Source organism: Staurois parvus, unplaced genomic scaffold (assembly GCF_062004578.1).
Source record: "Staurois parvus isolate SC_StPar_1 unplaced genomic scaffold, SC_StPar_1.0 ptg000198l, whole genome shotgun sequence".
NCBI lineage: Eukaryota > Metazoa > Chordata > Amphibia > Anura > Ranidae > Staurois > Staurois parvus.
The window spans coordinates 7,890,072-7,912,444 of NW_028317994.1; the positions used below are offsets into that span (position 1 = coordinate 7,890,072).

A 22,373-nucleotide genomic window follows, 5' to 3' on the forward strand; every position below is an offset into this window, starting at 1 on the left:
ATATTTTAACCAGCTAATACATATTTAATACATTAAACAAGGTATTTTAAGCAGTAATGGTCTCTAACCACTATAAAGTCACAGCAAAAGCTGCTTTCAATCACAGGGCAGCTTTAAAAGTGCATCGTAGTTGTGGGGAGATCATACTGCACATTTTGGAACCTATCAGTTATCAGTAGTATCTGCTGAGCCATGTGCTTAGCATCCCTTGGGTTTCTGATCCTGCTGTGGAACACACTGTGAATGTACCCTGTAACACAATATTAGCACAGTACTTGAGGCTGTCATGCCATCCTACAGTTATGTTAAACATAAAAGACAGGAGATGAACAGTAGCCCTGGCCACTTCATCTCAGAGTTTAGTGTAAACAGGGCAAACATTCGGAGGGGCAGCGAAGTTATATGTTGAAAGTAGGCTGAGCTTAGTGTCAGAGAGCCCTAAGTAAAATGGCAATTCACCAGGTTGTACAATTTGGGTTGCAGCTTGATATGCGACAGCATGCTTATCATCGGATAGGATCTCTGAGGTAGGTATAAGATATAAAGTCTGTATCCGCTGAGTGTATAAGAGTGCTTGGCAGCATTGGCTGAATGTATTGGTAGGGTGTTCTCTCCAAGCACTGTGCTGTATGTGACAAACTCAAGACTGGCCAATTCTGTACCATTGTGCATTCCACCCCAAAGAATGGGCAAATGTTTTCGTTAGTTGGTTCATTATTGCAAGTCCATCAAATACTAATGCAAGTGTGCACAATGTCAATCAACAGATTCATTTAATCCATGTACATTGTGATGTTATGTTAAAGGGAATAAAGCTTGCATAGAAAAACAGGTTTTGACTTTGAGCCTAACGTCATCGCTACTTTCTGTAAAATCACACTTATAAGGTATCCTTATACTTAGCAGACAACAGGCTCATTGCAAAAACTCATATCTATGTATTATTTGCAACCGTGCTAATTATTTTCAGCAATGTGACTGCTATATTTTCAGCTATCATTGCTGAAAATAATGGTCGTTATGGCAAATAAGGAATGTAAAACCATTTGAGCCTCCTGTTGGTCCTGTTTTAGGATTCTTGTCTGGGGCTGTACTAGATACCTAAAAGTAGCTTTGGGAAACAATACGGGAAAATGCGAATGCAACAACACAGGACATGCTAGTATCACTCCCACCAAATCTAGAAGAATCTATATAGGCCAAAAATGGCACTCTGTGTACAAAACAGTTGCTGTTGCACAAACTGTATTTGCCCTCCAAATGTTAATGAAGTTTTACATCCCCTTTCTGGGATCTGCTTAACTGGCTGGCTGCTGGTTTTATGTTTATAGCTAACTTGATTACACAATATCTACCTTAATTTAGTACCTAATTATTTCTAGCTTTACCACAGTTACAGAGATTATAAAATCTTGGTATCTCAGTTGAACAGACAGTCTGAGTTCCAACCTTCAAAAGTCAGATTTTTTTCTCTGGATCGATAATGCCATTGAAACTCAGTATATGTCTTGTAGCACTAATATCAGTATCACTTTAGGTGCTCATTGTTTAAGACTTGACATTTCTATTCTGTATGGTAATGGTACACCTAATAAGGGGATTGTTGCAGCAACAACTTTGTCACAATGTATCACTAAGTGAAGGTTTCCTGTTACGAATATTAATCTCTACTTTCTGATCTTGGCAAGGTGACTTGTTGAATTATTTTAATTCTGTGTATGAATTGTTGGAAGGATTTCTGTTGTCACATGGCAAGGCTTTATTCACACAAGCTTTTTGTTTCATTATACTGGACTGCTTTCCAGCCTTGGTCTAATAGCTACCAACAACTATTAGAGGTTTATATAACTTATAGCATTACTGACAAAGTTGCCTTTTATCACCATGCTGGTGAAGGTGAGATAGTGCTTGCCAGGCTTGCAAATTAATCTTTTGTCAGAACAATTGTTCTGTAAACAGTTACAATGTTCTCTACTGTAGAAAAAAAAATAGTTTAAAATTACACATTTGATAGTTCCAAATAATATCAAACACAGGAATGCATATTGAAAGAGATTGTTACTTTATCTTTAGATACGAAAATAGACATCTGAACATGTTATGAATTCCAGTAGTAGATGTCAGAAAAGTACAGCTCTTCATTAGATTGTAGTGAGCATGACCAGCTTTACCACTAGGAATAGTAGGCCTTCAGCCAAGAATGAGTGGTGTATTATAGGCAAAACATTTTTTTTTGGTAGAATAGAAAAGAGCTAAAACCTCTACCAGGGATATATTATTGTCTCCCTGCAGAGGAGATATACCCCTCTTTATGGATATCACTTGAATAGTGGGTATATCCCAAAATATCATGAATGCTCTCAAAGTTTGAAATTCTGTATGATTTTTGGTATGAGATACAAATCTATGTATGAGATAGGGCAATCACTTCTACTTGCCATGGTCTGCAACATTGTACATATTTAGTTAGTTTTAGTCTGTACAGTTCAGTAATATATTTTTCCCTTAGCAACCTCATCATCTGTACACAACTATGCAGAAAGTGGAGCAATTAGTGCTATTAAGCTTCGCCAGCTAAACTTATTTATACATTTAGAAATTTCAGTCCATTAACTTTGAGCACAGTATTCTAAATTATAAATAATTATATGTCAGGTGTGCCCTCCTCAAAACAACAAACTAAAACTAAAAAATGTACAATATTATGTAGCATCTTTACCTGAGTGTGAGAATTGTGCTGCTAAAAGTCAATATAACCTCACTCTCTGAGGCTCCAAGTTTTTGCAAGTGTCCTTAAGCTGATGGCCCTGTTCTCTTCTGGAGCAGTATTTTTTTCTTTTTAAACAATTGAAGTTTTTTCATCTGAATTTTCTGTTAACATCTGACTGCTTATTGCTTTATGTAGCAGTAAGCTACAGGATGCTATACAGGTCCAGAGCCATTGGTCCATTTCTATGGTTTCCAGACCCTGAAGACACCTTTGGCATTATACCCACTGTGACAAATGGACAAAATCAGGTTATTCACTTTAAACAATACTATCTGCATAGCATCGTGTACTACGTGGTTTAGTGAACACAGGATTTAAGTGGTAATCACTTAATTGTGGCCCTCCCTTCCATTTTGTCTTTAATTGCTCTCAGTGAGTAAATTGAAATTCTGTATTTTTTCCCTCCTGTCTGAACTTAGACTCGTAAGGATGAGGTAACTGCATCATGCCTCCCAGGTGATGGGCTTCCTCTCGCCTCTTCTGCTAAGCATGCACACAGTACATTACTGCACTCTCGGTTCCATCTTCTACAGAGTCACAGCCACAGGACTCAGTTCAGCTCTTGGGTTGTAACGGCTCATTTTACCGATGCGCAAAAACCCCTTCCATTCCGCACTTCTGAATCGTGAATATACCACTGGCGATCCCCTCAATAGTAGTGTAGTATCACAGGTGCAAGGGAGTTGGGCTAAAGGGCCTAATAGAATGCATCCCCCAGACAGCCTACAGGAAACACAGATCACTGCTCTGGGTGGTAGCTGTTCCCTTGTCCCAGGGCAATGTTCTATATTGACACCGATCCCCTCAGCTGACTCAGGCTTCCTCTTAGGCATGCACCATGGGGCCTGTATAACAGAAACAGATATCTATGCCACTATGTCTGAATTCTTTGGAAAACTTTTGCCATATCCATAATCTTCAGATTTCCAGAGGCCAAAAATGCTACATGTCCTCTTTTTCCCCTGATCCTGTCCAGGAATCAAAAGCGGAACCTCATTTAATTAAAGATATGGATGAACAAATTAAGGACATTGATTTTGTAGCAGAGGCAGTGGAGGATTTACCTTCCCCTGAAGCTTATGAGGTACAAGCTATGGCTTCCCACCTAATACTTTCCACTGTGGACACACTCATTGATGTGGTGCACACAAGTCTTTGTATAACAACAGCTTATTCTCCATAAGCAAAACAGGTATGGCTACTAAGTGACTGGCTATGCCTAAATTCACTCTTCCTATACACACACGGATTGATTGTGCTGTTTATGAGGACTGGCTGTTCCCTGAAAAGGTTTATACACATCCTAGCTTTTTTTACAAAGGATTTTAAAAAGAAATAGTCTGTTCCAGAAGTGTATCCTGCCATTACTGTTCTAAAAAAAACCTTTACAGTTCTTTTCAGGAATCTGTTGATAGGTGTTTTGACGCCTTTTTAAAGGCTTTTTTTTGCTCTTCCAAGTCTAGCCCTGAAGCCAGCAATTGCTACCATTCTAACTAGTTGAAATGCATAAACAGAGACCAGGAACCTGTCTTAGAAGGTCTTAGAACAATTACAACTGATGCTTTTAGCTCTAATGTTTTGTGATAATGATCCTGAGAATGTAATTCTACAAGTCTCAAGAATCTCTCTTATCTTTGTGCACATACAGTATGCAGGATTTGGGGTCTAAAAGCTTGGTCTGCTGCACACTCTTGTAGGAAACATTTTCTATGCATGCCTTTGGATGGTGAACACCTTTTTTGGGGAATCCCTTGACGAATTCATCAGGGAAGTCACTGGGGAAAAGGTGCTCCTACCCCACAAAAAGTCTTAGTCTCCGATTTCTACAGCTTTTACCTCCACTCAAAGACAAGGCTCTTTCCTTCTAAACTAAGGCTAACACTTTGTTTAGTCACAAGCCCTGGCTTACCAAGTCCACCTAGCCTTCCCAGCAGCCCTCCTCACAATGAAGGGGTGACCTCACTCCTCAGAGTGGGGGATGTCTGTTAGTCTTTGATACAGTCTGAATTCCAGGTCTCTGGGTGCAATCTGTCATTTCAAAGGGGCACAAAATAGAGTTTCTATTCCTGCCCATTTTACCTTCCAGTCTGCCAGCTTCAGCGGCGGCAGTTACCGATCAGTGTATTCTGACAGCAGAGAGTCCCGCTGTAAGAATACTGTGTCCTGACAAGGGGGGAGGGGATTGGGGAGAGGTTCCTTCATCCACCTGTCCTGTGTTGATGGTAGGATCCGTTCATTTTTATTCATTCAGTCCTCTGGGTGAACAAAAAAAAAGAATTATCTATAGCCAGCTTAAGTCATCAGCGCCTAGCTGGGAGAGTGGGAGAGTGGTCTCTGCACCCAGAACTCTTCCAGAATCTCTTTCCAAGGTTGAGAAAAACAAATGTGGACAGGTTTCTGCCTTATCCATCCTCCATCAGAAACCCCTTGCCTCGCGTTCCCTTATCAGGATATTTGTCAGGAAATTACTCATATCATTTCCCCACTTTGACCTCCTTTTCACCTTGGGATCTCAACCCGGAGTTCTCTGCTATTTAGACACCCCCTCCTCCTTTTGAACTAATTAGAGATATTCCTTTGGAAGACCTCACCTTTAAGGTTGCCTTTTCCTTTGCCATTGCAGTGCTCTCTTGTAAGGTGCCTTTTCTGATTTTGCACAAGGTCAAGGTGGATTTGAGAAACAAAACTTCCTTTTTACCTATGGTGGTTTCCTCTTTCCATCTCAATGAGGACATTGTCAACCCTTCCTCCTGTCCTGCCCCAAAACATGACACGGAAATTACCCTACATTGTTTGGATGTAGACAGGGCTTCAGTGTCTACTTGATGGCCTCCTTTTAGCAAAGTGGAATATATTTTTGTTCTCCTGGAGTTTCTTATAGTGGACTCCCTGCTTCTTGTTCCACCATTGCCAGGTGAATTAGACAGCTTATTTAAAGGTCCTACACATTTAAGGTAAAGGCTCCTCCCTTTCCGATCAGAGCCCATTCCACCAGGGCTGTTGGTGTCACCCAAACTTTACAGCATCACATATCTGGTCCTTTGTCATGCTCTGGACCTCTGTTCACTCGTATTCCAAGTTCTACTAGATGGGCCATCAGGCCTCAGCTGTTGTTTGCTTTGGCCATAAAGTTCTTCAAACTGTTATCTGAATAATTTCTTTGGGCTCTTAAACTTGTGTGTTTCTTGTGGGCCTGTCGGCAGTTCTGTATTGTTATGTTTTTGCCTGGGTACATGCGTGGGTACATCTCATGGTCTGTGAATACAAGTCTTGTGTCCTGTACTATTCTATTAAGATAATAGGAATTATGACTATTAATTACTTATCTTGAAGTATAATGATGGAACACAGGTCCCTACTCCCTTTGTCTTGGTCACTCCTTGCTTTCTAACAAACTGCAGCCCCATGGCATGGGTGGGGCTATATGGGTATACTCTACCTTTGCAGAAGTCTTATCAAAAGTGTTGTGAGTGGCCATTAACCTGAATGTAGACGTATATAACCAATAGTCTACAAATACAAGTCCTTTGTCATATACTGTACTGCTGTATAAGGAATTTACAGGTAAGTCAAAATTACAATGTTCTTTGTATATATATATATATATATATATATATATATATATATATATATATATACTATATTGCCAAAAGTATTGGGACGCCTGCATTTACATGCACATGAACTTTAATGGCATCCCAGTCTTAGTCCATAGGGTTCAATATTGAGTTGGCCCACTTACTTTTTGCAGCTATAACAGCTTGAACTCTTCTGGGAAGGCTGTCCACAAGGTTTAGGAGTGTGTCTATAGGAATGTTTGAGCATTCTTCCAGAAGCGCATTTGTGAGGTCAGGCACTGATGTCGGACAAAAAGGCCTGGCTCGCAGGCTCTAATTCATCCCAAAGGTGTTCTGTCAGGTTGAGATCAAGACTCTGTGCAGGCCAGTCAAGTTCTTCCACTCCAAACTCGTTCATCCATGTCTTTATGGACCTTGCTTTGTGCACTGGTGTGCAGTCATGTTGGAACAGGAAGGGGACATCCCAAAACTGTTCCCACAAAGTTGAGAACATGAAATTGTCCAAAATGTCTTGGTATGCTGACACCTTAAGAGTTTCATTCACCGGAACTAAGGGGCCCAGTCGAACTCCTAAAAAGCAACCACACACCATAATGTCCAAAGCCTTGAATATGCCAATCAATACTATTAAATCACCTACTAAAAAGTGGAAAGTTCGGGTATCTCTTGATACCAAGCCAAGGTCAGGTAGACCAAGAAAGATTGCAGCCATAACTGACAAAAGAATTGTTCAGGATTCAAAGAAAAACCCACAGCCAACCTCAAAAGAAATACAGGCTGCTCTGGAAAAAGATGGTGTGGTTGTTTTTAAGGAGTACAATACGGTGATACTTGAACAAAAATGAGCCGTTTGGTCGAGGTGCCAGAAAGAAGCTTTTACTGTACCAATGCCACAAAAAAAGCCCAGTTACAATATACCTGACAACACCTTGACATGCCTAATCAGGCCTTTTTGTGTCATTGATGCAGTAAAGGCTTCTTTCTGGCACCTTGACCATGAAGCTCATTTTTGTTCAAGTGTCATCATATTGTGCTCCTTCAAAACAACTACACTATCTTTTTCCAGAGCAGCCTGTGTTTTTCTTGTGGTTACCTATGGGTTTCCCTTTGTATCCCGAACAATTCTTCTGGCAGTTGTGGCTGCAATCTTTCTTGGTCTACCTGTACTTGGCTTGGTATCAAGAGGTCCCTGAATTTTCTACTTCTTAGTGGAAGTGATGACTGGCATATTCAAGGCTTTGGACATCTTCCTATGTCCGTTTCCATCTTTATATAGTTCCATTACCTTGTTACGCAGGACGTTTGACAGCTCAGTATCTAGGCTAGTCAGTGCTTCTACGTAAGAGCTAAAAAACTCATTGACTATTTATACACTGACACTAACTGCAATTTAAAAAGTCACAGATGTGGGAAATTAACATTAGTTGGCATTTTAACCCCTGTGTGTCACCTTGTGTGTCTGTACCAAGGCCAAACATTCCAGGGTATGTAAACTTTTGATTATGGCCATTTGGGTGATTTCTGTTATCATTATGATTTAACAAGGAGCCAAACAACTATTTGATAATAAATGGCTTCATATGATCATCATCCTTCAATAAAAGAGCATTTTTTGGCATGATTAGTCATATTTTCAATACCAATGCCAAAATTTCACAATTTCTGCCAGGGTATGCAAACTTTTGAGCACAACTGTATATATAATTTTTTTTTTATGACCCACAGTTTCTTCTGAATTGGGAGAAATCATAGCCTTTCATGATTTCAGCAGTAGAGTAGTTGATGCTTGGAATAAACTTCCAGCAGAGGTAGTGAGCAAGTCAACAGTAAATTGATTCAAACGTACTTGGGACAAGCATAGATCTATACTGAGACAGAAAAATATTACCAACAAAATAAAACAAAGAAAAAAAGAAACACCTATCCCTCCCCTCAAAAAATAAAAAAACGGGCAGACTTGATGGACCACTCAGTGTTTTTCTGCCGACACTTTTCTATGTTTCAGCTAGTCCTGTGCTTCTAGGTGTCGCGACCGTGAAAAATTTAAAGTTATGAGACAGCAAACAGTAGATGTGGCATTTGAGAAGCTAACACTGGATCCTGTATCAAAAAAAACATAAGAGTTGAGTGTGATAAAAGAATGGGAAGAGTCCATTCTCTACAGGGAGCTGATGTATGGAAAGTGTGCTAACAGGAACGATTCTTGTTACAAATAGCACAGAAAGGAATGTTTGTTTCATTTTCAGGCTTGATTCGCAGCAATGGCAACTGAAAATTGAATAATAACTATGAGCAATAACAGCATACTGTTGATAAATAAGGTAGCCATAAAATGTTGTCTGTGCCCCTTTCTGATTTGGCTTAACTTTGTTACGAGGACCTGACTTTTCCTAGCTGAATAGGTACACCCTGCCAACCGCCTCAGTAGGTATACTTTTATTGGACAATGAAATGGCAGTTGGGAAAGTTAGGCTCCTATAACAAATTGAATCTAAGTCAGGAAGGGGCATAGAAAATTATTTTCTGGCTAATAAAGTCTATAGGAAGCTTCGTGTAGTGTATGCAGTTAGAAAGTACTCTTAAAATTTTAAGGTGGAATTCAAGATTATTTTAAGTTTTGTGCTTGAATATAAACTGAATAGATGTAGCAGAATTCTCAGGCAAAATCCTGCATTTTTCTAAATCTTTGTAATGTCTTTTGAAATTCTGATTATCTAGTATGCTGGTAGAGCATAATACTGTCAAATGTAGAATATGATATGTGCTTCATTATTAAATCATTCAGTGCTAAGTGTAATGCATTTCAAGTGTTATAATAGTCTTCATTCACCTTAAAACCTTATGAAAATTTAAAAAAATGAATAACTGAAATTATATAGTCATTATTGTAAAAATGCATAGATGGCAAACACAACATGTTTTAATTAGTTTGTCACTGTAAAGCTTGCCCTGTGTGGCAGGACTAAAGTGAGATTGATTTACTGTGTCCTTGCTCTGCTTGGCGAAGATTTAAAAGATTCTTCTCTGATGGTGGCAGGTTCTAAATGCATTTCATTTAAAACATCCCATGATGAATGAAAGCGAGAACCAAGAGGTACATGAAATGCACACAATCAATCATTTTATATTAGCTTAGAGAAATTCTAAATTAAGCAGAGGATGATTTTAGCAATGGTAAAGCCTTTTAGGGAGCTCACAACCCCTTTTAATACACATTGACCCCTCTCAAAGAAAAACTATCATATGTACATTGAAAATGTCATAAGAGTTGGGGGTTGGAGTATATGAAAAAATGTATGCCTATAAAAAATGAAAGAGTATAAAAGGCACATAAAGGAATTAGTTGATGAAAATTAAATGAATACATAAGAAATTGTGAAATATTATGTCATAAATGTTGTTAAAACCACTTTACTATTTTGTTTTGATCGTTTAGATTTGATGTTTTAATTTACATAAAAGTGGCATTTGCTACATATATTGCTGCAATGATATTTAGTAGTTTTCATAAAGGTGAACAAATAAATTGCAAATTTTGAAATAACTGGTTCAGACTACCCTATAGCTGATGGAAAATCAAAATTAGATCCCCACTAGTCTGCCTCTTTGTTCCTTTTTTTATAAAACTGCATATTTTAAATAAAAAATGCACAACTTCCAGCCCTTAATTTCATATACCAGCCTGGTCGAAACTGTTTTGTAGAAGTACTGTAAAATAAAAAATAATTTATTGTATACCCCTAGCACCTTTACACATATACACATACACACCTTCCTAGTGTGTGTATATGTATTTTTATTGCACAGTCAGCAAGGCATTCTTTAATTATTGCAACATATGGATAGCTCATATCTGTGCCTGGGTAAATGCAGGCCATTTAACAGTAGTTGGCCATAACTAAATAGCTAAAATATATTGTCTGTAATTGCATGTGATCTTAAAGATGGTGCATTTTTAGATAATTGTTTCTGATCCACAAAAACAATACTGCTTTATCTTTTCATCCCCATTATTAGCCTGAGTGCTTGTGCTGCTTTTTTTGTATCCATTTTACTACTAATGGCTTCATAATCACTTTATTATGAAGAACTAGATTTAACTAAATTTCAGAGAATTGATCAAAATTCATTATAATACAGTGAATCTTCAGTTGTTCACAGTTGAAAGGAAACCTAAGTAGTTCTTTTGTCCTAATAATATGTATATTATATTTTAAGGTATCATAACACTAGAGTGCTACAGTTGCATATTTCACTACCATCTCTACCTGCTGCTAAAATCTGGATTTGCTACACAATGTAAAATATAATTTTTTCTATTTGAGACTGTTTGAGAAACAATTTTATTTTAGGGGGCTTTTGGACATTATACCCCCTTTCTCTTTGCATAATCATGAGTTATCTTTAGTGAAAACTGCATGTTAATACAATCATTAGTTTCCTGAGCCTTTCTGCTGATCCCTCGATGTGATGGGCGGTATCACTGGCCTTATAGAGAGGATTGTAAGAGAGTAAAGACAATTTTGAATTTTAGGGGAAAGTGAAGATTTGAGTATAACTTCAGTTGCCTGCCCAAAAACTGCCTCAAACTACATCTAAAGGATTTCACATGACAGTCTAAACAGGTCCCAGTTCTGGTTATTATGTGATGCATAAGCCTGATTAAAGCTGTATGAGCAAAAACTTTGTAACCTTAGCTAGGTATAATTATGGTACATGTAATAATGTGTGTGCCCCACTGATGGTTGCTTCTTTCTCGAAAAATGTTACTTACATGCAGCTTCTGATGATGATGTCACTATTGAAGTTCCGGTGGTGAAACTAACAGTCAGGGCTGTAACAGCGATTACAGCAAGTGGCAGGCTGTGCAGCTTCTCCATTCAGAGAATGTCTGAAAAAGTGTTCTGTGATTGGACAAGGGGCATATGAACAAATTTGCAAAAAAGTGCAATTATCCTTGAAATGAAAAATAGGTGATTTGACCCACAAATTATACTATTGTTGCAAAAATGTATATTTTTCCTTTGTAATACATTTGTTTTATAATTTAATGTATTAGATTTTCTATATTTTTGTAATAGCCAGAAGTCAATTACAAGTGGGTTTATAATGTCAGCAGACTAAAAATGCCCTTTAGCCTCCTTGGCTAATCACCACATTTATGATCTTTTCCCATTAGTGAAACAATATCAAGTTTGTTACAGCCAGCTCAATCCTTATACACTGTCTTGTGTGGGATATTAGCATGCAGTTGCCATCATTAATGGATTTTGTCCATCCTGGTTGCAGCAAATGCAATGATTTTACCATATACTATATACCCATATAGGTGTAGTAAAACAAAACACAATGGAGGAGGCTGACTGTTATTTCAAGTCAAAATCCATATCTGCATCCTCATTCATAGAAATAGCAAGAGAAGTGGAAGAAGTGTCAGAGAAAATGTGCAAAACCTAAGCTGGATGGCTTACACAGGAATTTTGCGTTCTCATCAAGAACATGGAAAATGTCCTGCATGGTTGTTCTTTATGAAAACATTTGCTAATATAATTGATGATGCTATATGCATTGATCCAAAGGTAAAATACCCAAGGCAGCACTGATGATAGAAATATTGTAATGCCAGTATTATTTTAGAAATAAATAGTGACTATCAAGAACAGTTAAAAATGGTGGTCATTGGAAAGAATTTTAAACATTATTATAAATTTAACAAATATAGGGAATGTTTTTTTTCCCAGGTGCATCCTTTCTTTGCTCATTTATAATGAGCACAAAGAAAACCTTCTTTATTTCTTGTACTATTTCATTCTGATGAGTGCAAAACATATCGATTGCTGGAACATTTTTTTTCAATCTGTTAAAGGGTAGCTGATGGCCATAGAGTGAAGCCCAAACAGAACGTCCCTACTTAGTCAGGAAACAAGCCATCAACACAAGCTCTTATTGTGTCTCTTTTTGTAAATGACAGTTTGACGTAAAATCACGACACGTGACTGCCATGTCAGTATGAAAATGGATAAGAGGTCACATTACACATATGTAGGATGGAAAGGAAACACATTTAAAGGAAGTCTGACTATTACATGGCATTATGCAAACAATTTGTTTGAGGAGATTAGATCACACAACTGAAACAACACCAAAAGACAGGCTTGCATGCGTGCAAAAAATGTGCATTATAATTGGTGTTCAACTCAATGTCACCTGTTTGAAATCCCACATTTTTTGTCTTAAAAGTAAGAGTCTGTGGACCTACTTTGTAAAACAATGGGCTTTCCATTTTTAATGTTATGTTGGAGATAACAAGGCCTGTACACACAGGAAGTGAGGGCTGAATAAACTAAGATAAAGCTGGGACAGATTAAGATGATTTGCCTGTATGTAATACTGTTTAGGACAGTTTATAGTTTAAACACGGTTGCGGTATATTTGTTATCCATGTGTTAAAGTGTAACTTCAGAGCAAATTTGACTTCCAGCCAGGAAATGGATCCTGTTGTGACACAACATAAATGGAGCTTAACCCTATGCCCTATAGCTGCATACTGTTAAACTACAGATAGTATTCTGAATTGCAACTTTAAATGAAATACATAAAATAAACAGTGCTGCAGGAAAATATCTTTATCTAGTCTGTTTCTCTTCATAATTTGTGACATGCTCTATAAAGTTGCAAACTACAATGTTATAGTATGCTGCAAACTTAATTGCTTAGAAAAGTATTGTTTTGGAATAATTTCTGTGCAGACTTTGATGTTTAATGCACAGTTATTTATTCAGTAGTTTATTTACCAGACAAATATTTTATAGGATCTGGGCAGATTAATCAAAGAATTAGAAGACCCTTTATTGAGGAATAGTACATTTGTCAGGGTGCCATTTCATCCTTGCATCCCTGATAGGCCTGCTGTTTGGAAACTTATCAATTGGAAGGTCACTCATATTCAATCTTGGAAATCTATTGGTGTCAGTGGATTTCAAAGACTGTACTGTATCTTATGGGATCAGTTAATTGGAAACCTGAAATTAGAAATTTTTTTTATAGTTTTTATATGTTTTTATCTACCACTATAGATGCAACAAATGTATTTTATTTTGTGTGTTGAAAGTGGAAACACCCAAAGCAACAAAAGAACAGAACTAGAAACGTAAACCAAGGTGGAATAAATAGATCTATAGATCTCAGTATAATTTCTTCTTTGGTGACTTATTTCAAACATTCAATCATATGGAGACTTGAATTGTGCCGAACCCCCACCTTAGGTAAAAATGCACACTCACCAAACTCTGTTGCTGTCTATGCAAATAGAACAGCAAAATACGCTTGATCGCAAGTTGAGGCTTCACCACAGGAACTTGGTGTTCAGTTCAATCCGATCTCTCCATTATTTGCATTGCCCATTCAATCTGCAAAAACACCACTAGCAATAGAAAATATCTTATAGTGCAGTATTTATTTTAAAAAATCGGTTATCCAAACAATAACAAATAAAAAAACATAAAAACATTCGACCGCTGGTATCACTTACATGTTTAGCCACCAATCTAGCTTGAGAATGGCGGGAGGAACCTCTGCCATGTAAAACAATTAGTGATTTTATATGCCAGAGGTTCTGCTGCAATTCTCAAGCTAGATTGATGACTAAACAGGTAAGTGATACCAGCGGTCAGATGTTTTTATGGTTTTTCATTTGTTATTGTTTGGATATCCGATTTTTTTATAATAAACACTGCACTTCAAGCTTTTTTCTATTGCTGGTGATGTTTTTGTGGATTGAATGGGGAATGAAAATAATGGAAAGAGATTGTATTGAATTGAACACCAAGTTCCTGTGGTGAAGCCTCAACTTGATCAAGCGTATTTTGCTGTTCTATTTGCATAGACAGCAACGGAGTTTGGTGAGTGTGCATTTTTACCTAAGGTATAGGTTCAGCACAGTTCATGTCACCATATGATTGAATGTTTCAGCTATGTCACCAAAGAAGAGATGCTATTGGGACTCTTTTATGGTATATCACTTTTGAGTGCATTATTTTCACGGATATATATTTGTTTATGTGGATTTTTGTGATTTTTGCATTTTTAGCGGTGCAAAATTTCTTTATGTATTATTTGTGTGTTTTTGTTGTATATACACTTTTTGCTAGCAGCTATTCAAATTTATTGATTTATCAATCTTCTGATACTGAGCGCGGACATATATTTATATAACTTTGAAGATCTATAGATCTATTTACCCTTACCTTCTTCCCATGGCAGCTAGTGCTTCACTCCACTGTCCAACATCCAGGGCTGTGGGGAAGCTCTAGCCATCTTCCAATACAATGAACAACTGCTGGTCCTGCATTGTATACGATAATGTCAAAGAAATGTGACTGGCCAGGCAGGAAAGTGAAGGGGCTTGAGGGGACAAACTTGTCAAAAATTAGGAAATCTGTGGGAGAAAGAAGTAAGGTAAGCATTTCACCTTACTCTTATCTCCCCCGGCCAAACTAGCATCTAACCCATGTAGTGCAGCGGGAACCCCATTGTGATAATAATGAGGTCCAATGAGTCCCAAACTTAGTCATACTGGTCAGAGTACACCTTTATTGTTCAAAAATTATTCACTAAGTAACAAAAATCTTCATATGTTCTAGTCTAATCTGAACAAATCTCATATTACCCTCTCCTAACAACAACCAGTTCAGCAGATGCAGTTGAATAAAGACTCTTACGGTAATAAAACTTTAAGCAACTTCTAATTAGGTCCTGACATTTCATAAGTCCTCTAGCAGAACACTCTTCAGGCTCTAATATATCCTGACAAGAGCTGAAGATTGTAGAACCATCAGATCCATGACTGCTAATAGCTATTGTAAAAGAGTTGTTAAAACATTCTTGGGTAGGATGTGTTCATAAATGGCTGTAATTGACTATCATAAAGCCATTTAGAAGCAATCCACATTTTGTGTCTGACTTCATCTGACCTGAATGTTCTGTTCATACAATTCTAGAACCAGTTATATTTAATACACCCTGATAAAATTACACTAACAAGTGCTTACACACATGTATAAGAAAATACAGAACAATTCAAGGGCAAACATGACTGGGCTACACTCTACAGGAGGTATATTAGTAGTGTTAAACGTGGATTGTTTCAATTTATATCATGTTTCGTTTCTTTCAAATAATAATGTCATTCAGGTCAGGAATATATTGGTTTTTGGACTGAAAAACCTGGCCATCTGAAAATATGGATGTAAAATGGATGCAGTTATAAATCTGACTGGGCAGGAGGGTCTGCTGAAATATCATATGCACTTTAGCCCAACTACGCTACGCCCTTCAGCTTTTTTGATACGGTGGTGTGGCCTCAATGATACTCGAGAGAGAATTGGCAGCTGGAGCTTTAAGTTTTCCTTCAGGGCCAGTGATTCTGTCAGGATTGGAATCTGCAGGAATCAAAAACCAGGGAAACCTCATTGAGTACTATTCACGTTTATTCAGTTTATTTTGCTATTGCTTATTGTCCAATTTTGTAATATCTTTTTCTGTAAATATTTTCTTGTTTTTTTCATTAAACAATATCTACAAGTTTTTAGTCTTTATCTCTAAGAGCTCTAAACCAGAACTTTAAGAATGTTTTCCTCTTGAAGAAATCTGCTATATGCTGAACTTTGTAAATTCCCTGCCATGTAATTTCTTAAAAGTGAGGCTTGCTAGAACTGTCAATTATACTATCAACGAGGCGTGTTTATGTTAAAATATGTGGTGCCAGCTATTGTTTTTCTGTGCAAAGGGTTAACAGCAGAGTTAGCCTACCCCAGCAACAATCGCTCTCAGTCTGTTGGCAGTTAGACTGTTGTCTCATGAGCTGGAAAAACTCTGCACATCTTAGAGTGCCATCCTCACACCCGCTGTTAATTATACAGCAGCCCAGAGATGGACTTTAAATCAAGTGACTGATAGCACCTAAAAAAATTGGCTTACCATTGTCAGTTATTCTGATACTTAACATTGACCTAACTCTGGGCAAATAGTTAAATGCAAAAAGAACAAAAATGCTCAAACTGTTGTTTGACAGCTCTGTGCAAAACAGTAGAGTCCTGATCAGCTAAGAGTTCAACCCCTCCCTCTGCCAGACTGTGTACCGTTGTACAGGGAATTACAGGATGCTGACACCGGCTGAGGTACAGGTATTTATGCTAGCTCTGTAAAAAGTACTCATATATTTTTTAGTGGTGCACCAAAATGAAAATTCTGGTGCCGAAACTGATACCGAAAGTTGAGAATGCATGTGACCAAAAACCGAACCAAAACCGAAATGCCTGCGTATGTGGAGGTGGGGAGGCTCCAATTTTTTTGTATTTTTTGTCTACTTTCATGTATATGTTTATTAACTTATGATTTTATTGTCATCACATAGGGGACCAATAGTTCCCTATGTGATAGAATATAAGTGACAGGTCCTCTTTGTGGGGAGGGCAGTGTGTGCAAGGAGAGAGGGGAGCAGAAGAGGAGAGGAGCAGTGTATACACTGAGGGAGCAGTGTACACAGAGAGGCTCCCTCACTAGCTGTCACTATGGGGTTTATTTACTAAAGCTGGACAGTCCAAAATCAGACTCCCTTCTGCATAGAAACCAATCAGCTTCTAACCTCAGCTTGTTCAATGAAGCTTTGGCAATGAAACCTGGAAGCTGATTGGTTTCTATGCAGAAGGGAGTCTGATTTTGGACTCTCCAGCTTTAGTAAATAAACCCCTATATGTCTGTGCCGGTTTTTACATGCAATTGCTGGCTTTTTTTTTTCTTCGCTATAGTTCAGATAATGAGCTGTCACTTTCCCCGTAGCTAAGGGAAACTTTTTTCTTTTAGCTCAAAAAAGAAACTAAAAATAAATTTTGTTTCTTTTAGCTCGGGGAGAGTGACAGCACATTCTCTGAGTTATACTGAAAAAGCCGGTAATTACATTTAAAAACCGGCAATGACAGCCAGTCACTGTATACACTGTTCCTCTCCTGCTTTTCTTCGCCGCCCCCCTCACATCTGCAGTACACACAGTCCCCTGTATCGGGCCCTGTATCTGCTAAATATTTCCTATTGGCAAAATGCCGATAGGGCTATTTTCGGCCGATATGTTTCGGTGGCCAAAAATTTTGGTGCATCCCTAATATTTTTTAATTGAAACTTATTAATTAATTGGGATTTAGAGCTGTCTTTAGTTCATCTATTAGCATTAACAGTGTGTTAATTTATGATTTTCTTCAAGGTTAGGTATTTGCTTTTCTCCATGGTAATTGCACCAGGACGATATAAACAAACACTTTCACTATCTTTCTGAGCAGCACATGCTATGTATAAATATCACAAGGTCCACGCATGTGGTCAACATGGAAGGAATCAGGACATATTGACACTTGCAGTCTTGATGCACACACATGTATATTTCACTTTACAAATGCAGCATGTCCCACTGATTATCATTGCATTCTCATGTTGTTTGCACCAGAGCTCATGGAACAGGAGTGGGACTCTGCTCACATGGATCCTGGCAGTGGCCCTAGAAACACAGACATTACGCTACTAAGAAAAGCTTCTATAGTCACCCATTCTCAAGTTAGAAATGTAAGAATGCTATACAACTATGTATATAAAAATAAGACATTATTATCACACGTGGAACATATTTCGGTATGATTTCCAAGGTGTGAAGAACATGAAGTTGTCAGTTCTAATAAATCTGTTATCACACTACAGCAGCTGGTAAAGTCAGAGCTGTATAGATTTCAAATATTCCAGCAAATTGGGAAAGTGGACAATATTAGACTTCATTTCAACGTTTATGTTTATTGTTTGAATTTCAGATGGTGGATTATATCCTGCTTTCATATAGCTAGCAGCTGTTTTGTTTTGTAGAAGAAATATGCTGACATTCTTTCCCCTTATGTTGTTGACGTTGCACATGTGTTTTGTATTGATAGTGATTTTTTTCCCCTAGAATTAAATTCATTTACTGTATCTGACACCTCAAAATAACCCTGTTGGCAAGTTAAAATACTCTATGCCCGTGTTTCTATTATAAATACAATTACTTAATCGCTGGCATAAGTTCTTCTTCAGTAGGTTAGTTTGGGTTATCTTCATGGCTTATAATGTGTGTTGTTGAAGGACCTCCTAGAACCCATATACAGTAATTTCATTATATGGCCTTTGGAAAGGAGACTACAGCCTAAAAATGTATGTGTACTGTATAAAAGTATAAATATGGTTTATCAACTGTCATAGTTTTCCTTAACCACTTGTCCTCCAGAGGATTTACCCCCCTTCCTGACCAGGCCATTTTTTGCGATACAGCACTGCATTACGTTAACTGACCATTACATTTATGTAATTTTTTTTCCACAAGTAGAGCTTTCTTTGGTTGGTATTTGATCACCTGTGCATTCATTATTTTTTTGCGCTATAAACAAAAAAGACTGCCAATTTTGAATAAAACCCATATCCAGTAAAAAAAAAATTAAAAAATCAAATGTCTTCATAAATATAGGCCAAAATGTATTCTGCTACATATCTTTGCTAAAAAAAAATCCCAATACATGTAAATTAATTGGTTTATGTGAAAGTTATAGCATCTACAAATGGTGGTATATATACTGGAATTTTTTTTATACTAGTAATGGCAGCAATCGGCGACTTATTGCGGGACTGTGGCGGGCATTCTGACACTGGGGGGAACTGACTAACTGCCACTGACATCCCAATGACAGTAATACAGTGATTAGTGCTAATAAAAAGCACTGACACTGTACTAATGACACTGGGCAGGAAGGGGTTAACACCTGGGGTGATCAAAGGGTTAACTGTGTGCTGTTTTACTGTGTGTGCTATGTGTGTTTTACTAGGGAAACATACTGTTGTGTATTTCTCTGCTGAGCAGAGAAACACACAGCAGCGTGTTACTGCTAACAGGAGAGAGACCTGTGTTGTCAGTGAGACTCGGCGATCGCTGGGTGCCGGTGGGGAATCTTCGGCCGGGACCCGGTGATTGACATCTGTAGCCGCCAATGGCAGCGCAGGTAGGGTGGAAAATGCAAATGCAAAATCACATATATATATATATATATATATATATGTGTGTGTGTGTGATTTTGCGCAGCCCTGCCGCCCTTTAGCAGTACTTCTGCTATAGGGTGGTCGGGAAGAGGGTAAAGTTTAGGTACTGTCAGTCCATGTTTGAAACTAAATGGAATAAGACTTGGCTAAAACCACAGGGATATAACACTGAGGTTTAGGTGCCACAGCTGAGCTACAAAAATAGTAGCTCTAGTCTTACATTTTGGACAAGTAAATAAAAATGAAATGAGGTTGCAATTATCAGTGATAGGAGGCTGTTGTAATAGTTAACGCCTAACAATTTACATATTAGTCATAATATCTGGTGAATTGTAATATTTTTCATGCAGTGTTTACAATATAATCATAGTAAAAAAAATATATAATTTACAAAGTGAATTGCACAAGTGTCAGCCTCTGACAGAGTAGACTTGAAAGGCTTTGAAATTTAAAAGTAGTCTTGGCATGTCAGCGCATTTTGCAGAAAAAGCAGTAAAACTTTGAGAGAATTTGCACATCGTACTATGACCAGTTACAACTAATTTGTGTTGGTGTTTTCCATTTTAAACTTTTGCAAACTTTATGTCTACAACTGCATGTTTTCTATGATGCTGTTTTTGTTTAACCTGCATGCCCCAGACCAGACACTGACCAGATCATCTGCCTTCAGCAGCAACTGTTTGCACTTTCCCTTAAAATGAATTCTTTTATCATGTTTGATCACTAACAATTTCATTTAAAAAATTGCTATTAGGTATATATTCTAGTATTATGCACAAAAAGTAAACTTATGCCAATAACTGATTTTCATGAATCAGTCCACACTTTTGTGGTGGATGTACAACAATTTACATAGCAGTCATATGTATACCTGTGATCTTCCAAAATTTAGCAGGTCACTAAAATGATTGGAGACAGAAAAGTACATAGTAGTATTAGGTTCCTGTGTGTCAGGTCTGTTTTTCTGGATCCCAGAATAGCAGGAGTATTCTTTCAACAAACAATGATTAATTTCCACGGTTGTTGGTTCTGTCTTACCTTCTGTGCTTCATTATTGGCCGTTACTGTGATGAGCAGCCTCACTAACCAATAGTGAGAGATGGGAGAAAGCAGACCAGAAACTACAGAGATAGGTCACTGTTTGCAGAGCACATGTACCAATATTCTGTCGGTTCAGCAGGAACCTTTGTTCAACAGAAGTCATCTAACAACCAGCAACTGTTGAACGGTCATGCTGGAAAACCAGCATTTGATCAGCACTTGCAGCCAATGGCTGCAGCACTCATCTGTGACAGGGGGGAGCCCCCACTGTCCGAATACAATAGCATGGAGAGGGAGATCCCTGCATCCACATAATTTGTTTGGATGCAGGGATTTGTCTATTTTTCATGAATCAAAATAAACAGTGTGTATACCCTGCTTAAAGCTCTGCACTGCAGCTAGACAAAAGAGACCTGGTGTGCAGATTGTTGAAATAACTATCAGCTTAATTTGAACTTTTGTGCCTCCAGTGGACCTGTACAATTTAGTGCACTTATGCATATTAAAAAAGAAGTATGGAGTTTTTTTTTTTCAAAATAATACTTAGGTGGATGCAGCATTGATCCGATCAGACACCACTGATTGCTCAGTTCTCCCTGCCGCTCTGAACAGAGAGGCAGTACTGTCAGTCACCGCTGTCTGCTCTCTGCCCCTCAGCACTCACTGAAGCGCTGGGCTCTGGAAGGAGTGGCTGGCTCAGGCTCTCACCAGCTTGCTGAGAGGCTGAGCCAGGTGCCGGTCCAGGCTCCTGGGTGGATATGGTCGGCACTGTGACGTCAGCTGACAGCAGGCTTTAGCCCATTGTTGGCTGAACACGGGATACAGGAGTGCAGAACGAACTGCACTCCTGTGATCCACAAGAGAAATACATCCAAACAAGCTTGGCTGTACTCCTTTAAAGGCAAGGCAGTTTCAGGTTCACCCAAAAACGTATATTTCAGTTATCATTGTGCCCAGCTGGTCTGAATCACCTTTTGCCAGAGGTGAAATCTTCCCTTCAAAATTCTCTACCCAGCCTCATCATAACAGCTCACACATGCTGCAACGTATCCATATTGTAAAAAAAAAAGCAGTAGAGTGAGATCTGCATGTAATAACAGATGGGTAGACTTAGAAAAACATACAGACAGTAGTCTCTCAAAAATTAAAAACATTGTAAGTGATTCAAGACTAAATGACACTGGTATTTACTCAAACCTTAAGTGTGGATTGATCCACAAATTGTACTTGTATCCGCATTCAGCTGTACACCTCATCCAGTAGTATTTAGAAATCAGGCAAACAGCTAGTTACTCATGTGTTTCAGATATTAAAATATGAAAGCTGAGAAGATAAAAACACAGAATCCAACTGACTGCTATGTAAAGCAACTTTTTGCTTTGTTACAGATTTGGAAAAAAAAAAAAACAGCTCCTTTATCTGTCATGTGAGAAAATGCACTACTATTATTCAAAGTACCTGTGTGTGCTACTGCAGAGTTGCACATTAAACTGAACCATGAAATGCTAATGCATACGCTATTGAGGGAGTTACTAAAGTGAACAGAGTAAGATTACTCAACGTTTTGTGCCATTGCATGTATTCATTTAAATACTAAAAATCTGCAGTACTGCTGGATCCATATCTGACTGCTAGGTTTCAATTGACAGCTGAGGATTTGTGACTGGACCATGAATCAAAACGGCAGGCATTTATACCCCAGTGCCAGTGAGGATACATTGGGAATAACTTGGCAAAGGTAAAATTTTAATTATTTCCAACCCTACACTTCATCTTTAAATTACATTGAGACATAGCGCTGTTGTAGCTTTTCCCACCCCTCCTTCTCTCTCTCCTGGAAACGTTTATTTACATATCACAATTAACCAAAACATTTGTGCATA

General features: G+C 38.1%; 1 protein-coding gene across 7 annotated transcripts in view; it reads left to right on the forward strand.

Moving 5' to 3' along the window:
- The window catches only part of NFIB (nuclear factor I B), a 287,809-nt gene that overhangs the window by 247,017 nt on the left and 18,419 nt on the right, over positions 1 to 22,373 (forward strand). For 6 of the 7 annotated variants that reach the window (XM_089678082.1, XM_089678083.1, XM_089678079.1 and 3 more), the window contains one exon: positions 22,140 to 22,228. The exons of the other annotated variant lie outside the window; for it this stretch is intronic. In XM_089678082.1, coding sequence (XP_089534208.1) covers positions 22,140 to 22,228 — 89 coding nt within the window. The remainder of the gene's footprint in view (positions 1 to 22,139; positions 22,229 to 22,373) is intronic. 7 annotated transcript variants of the gene reach the window in all.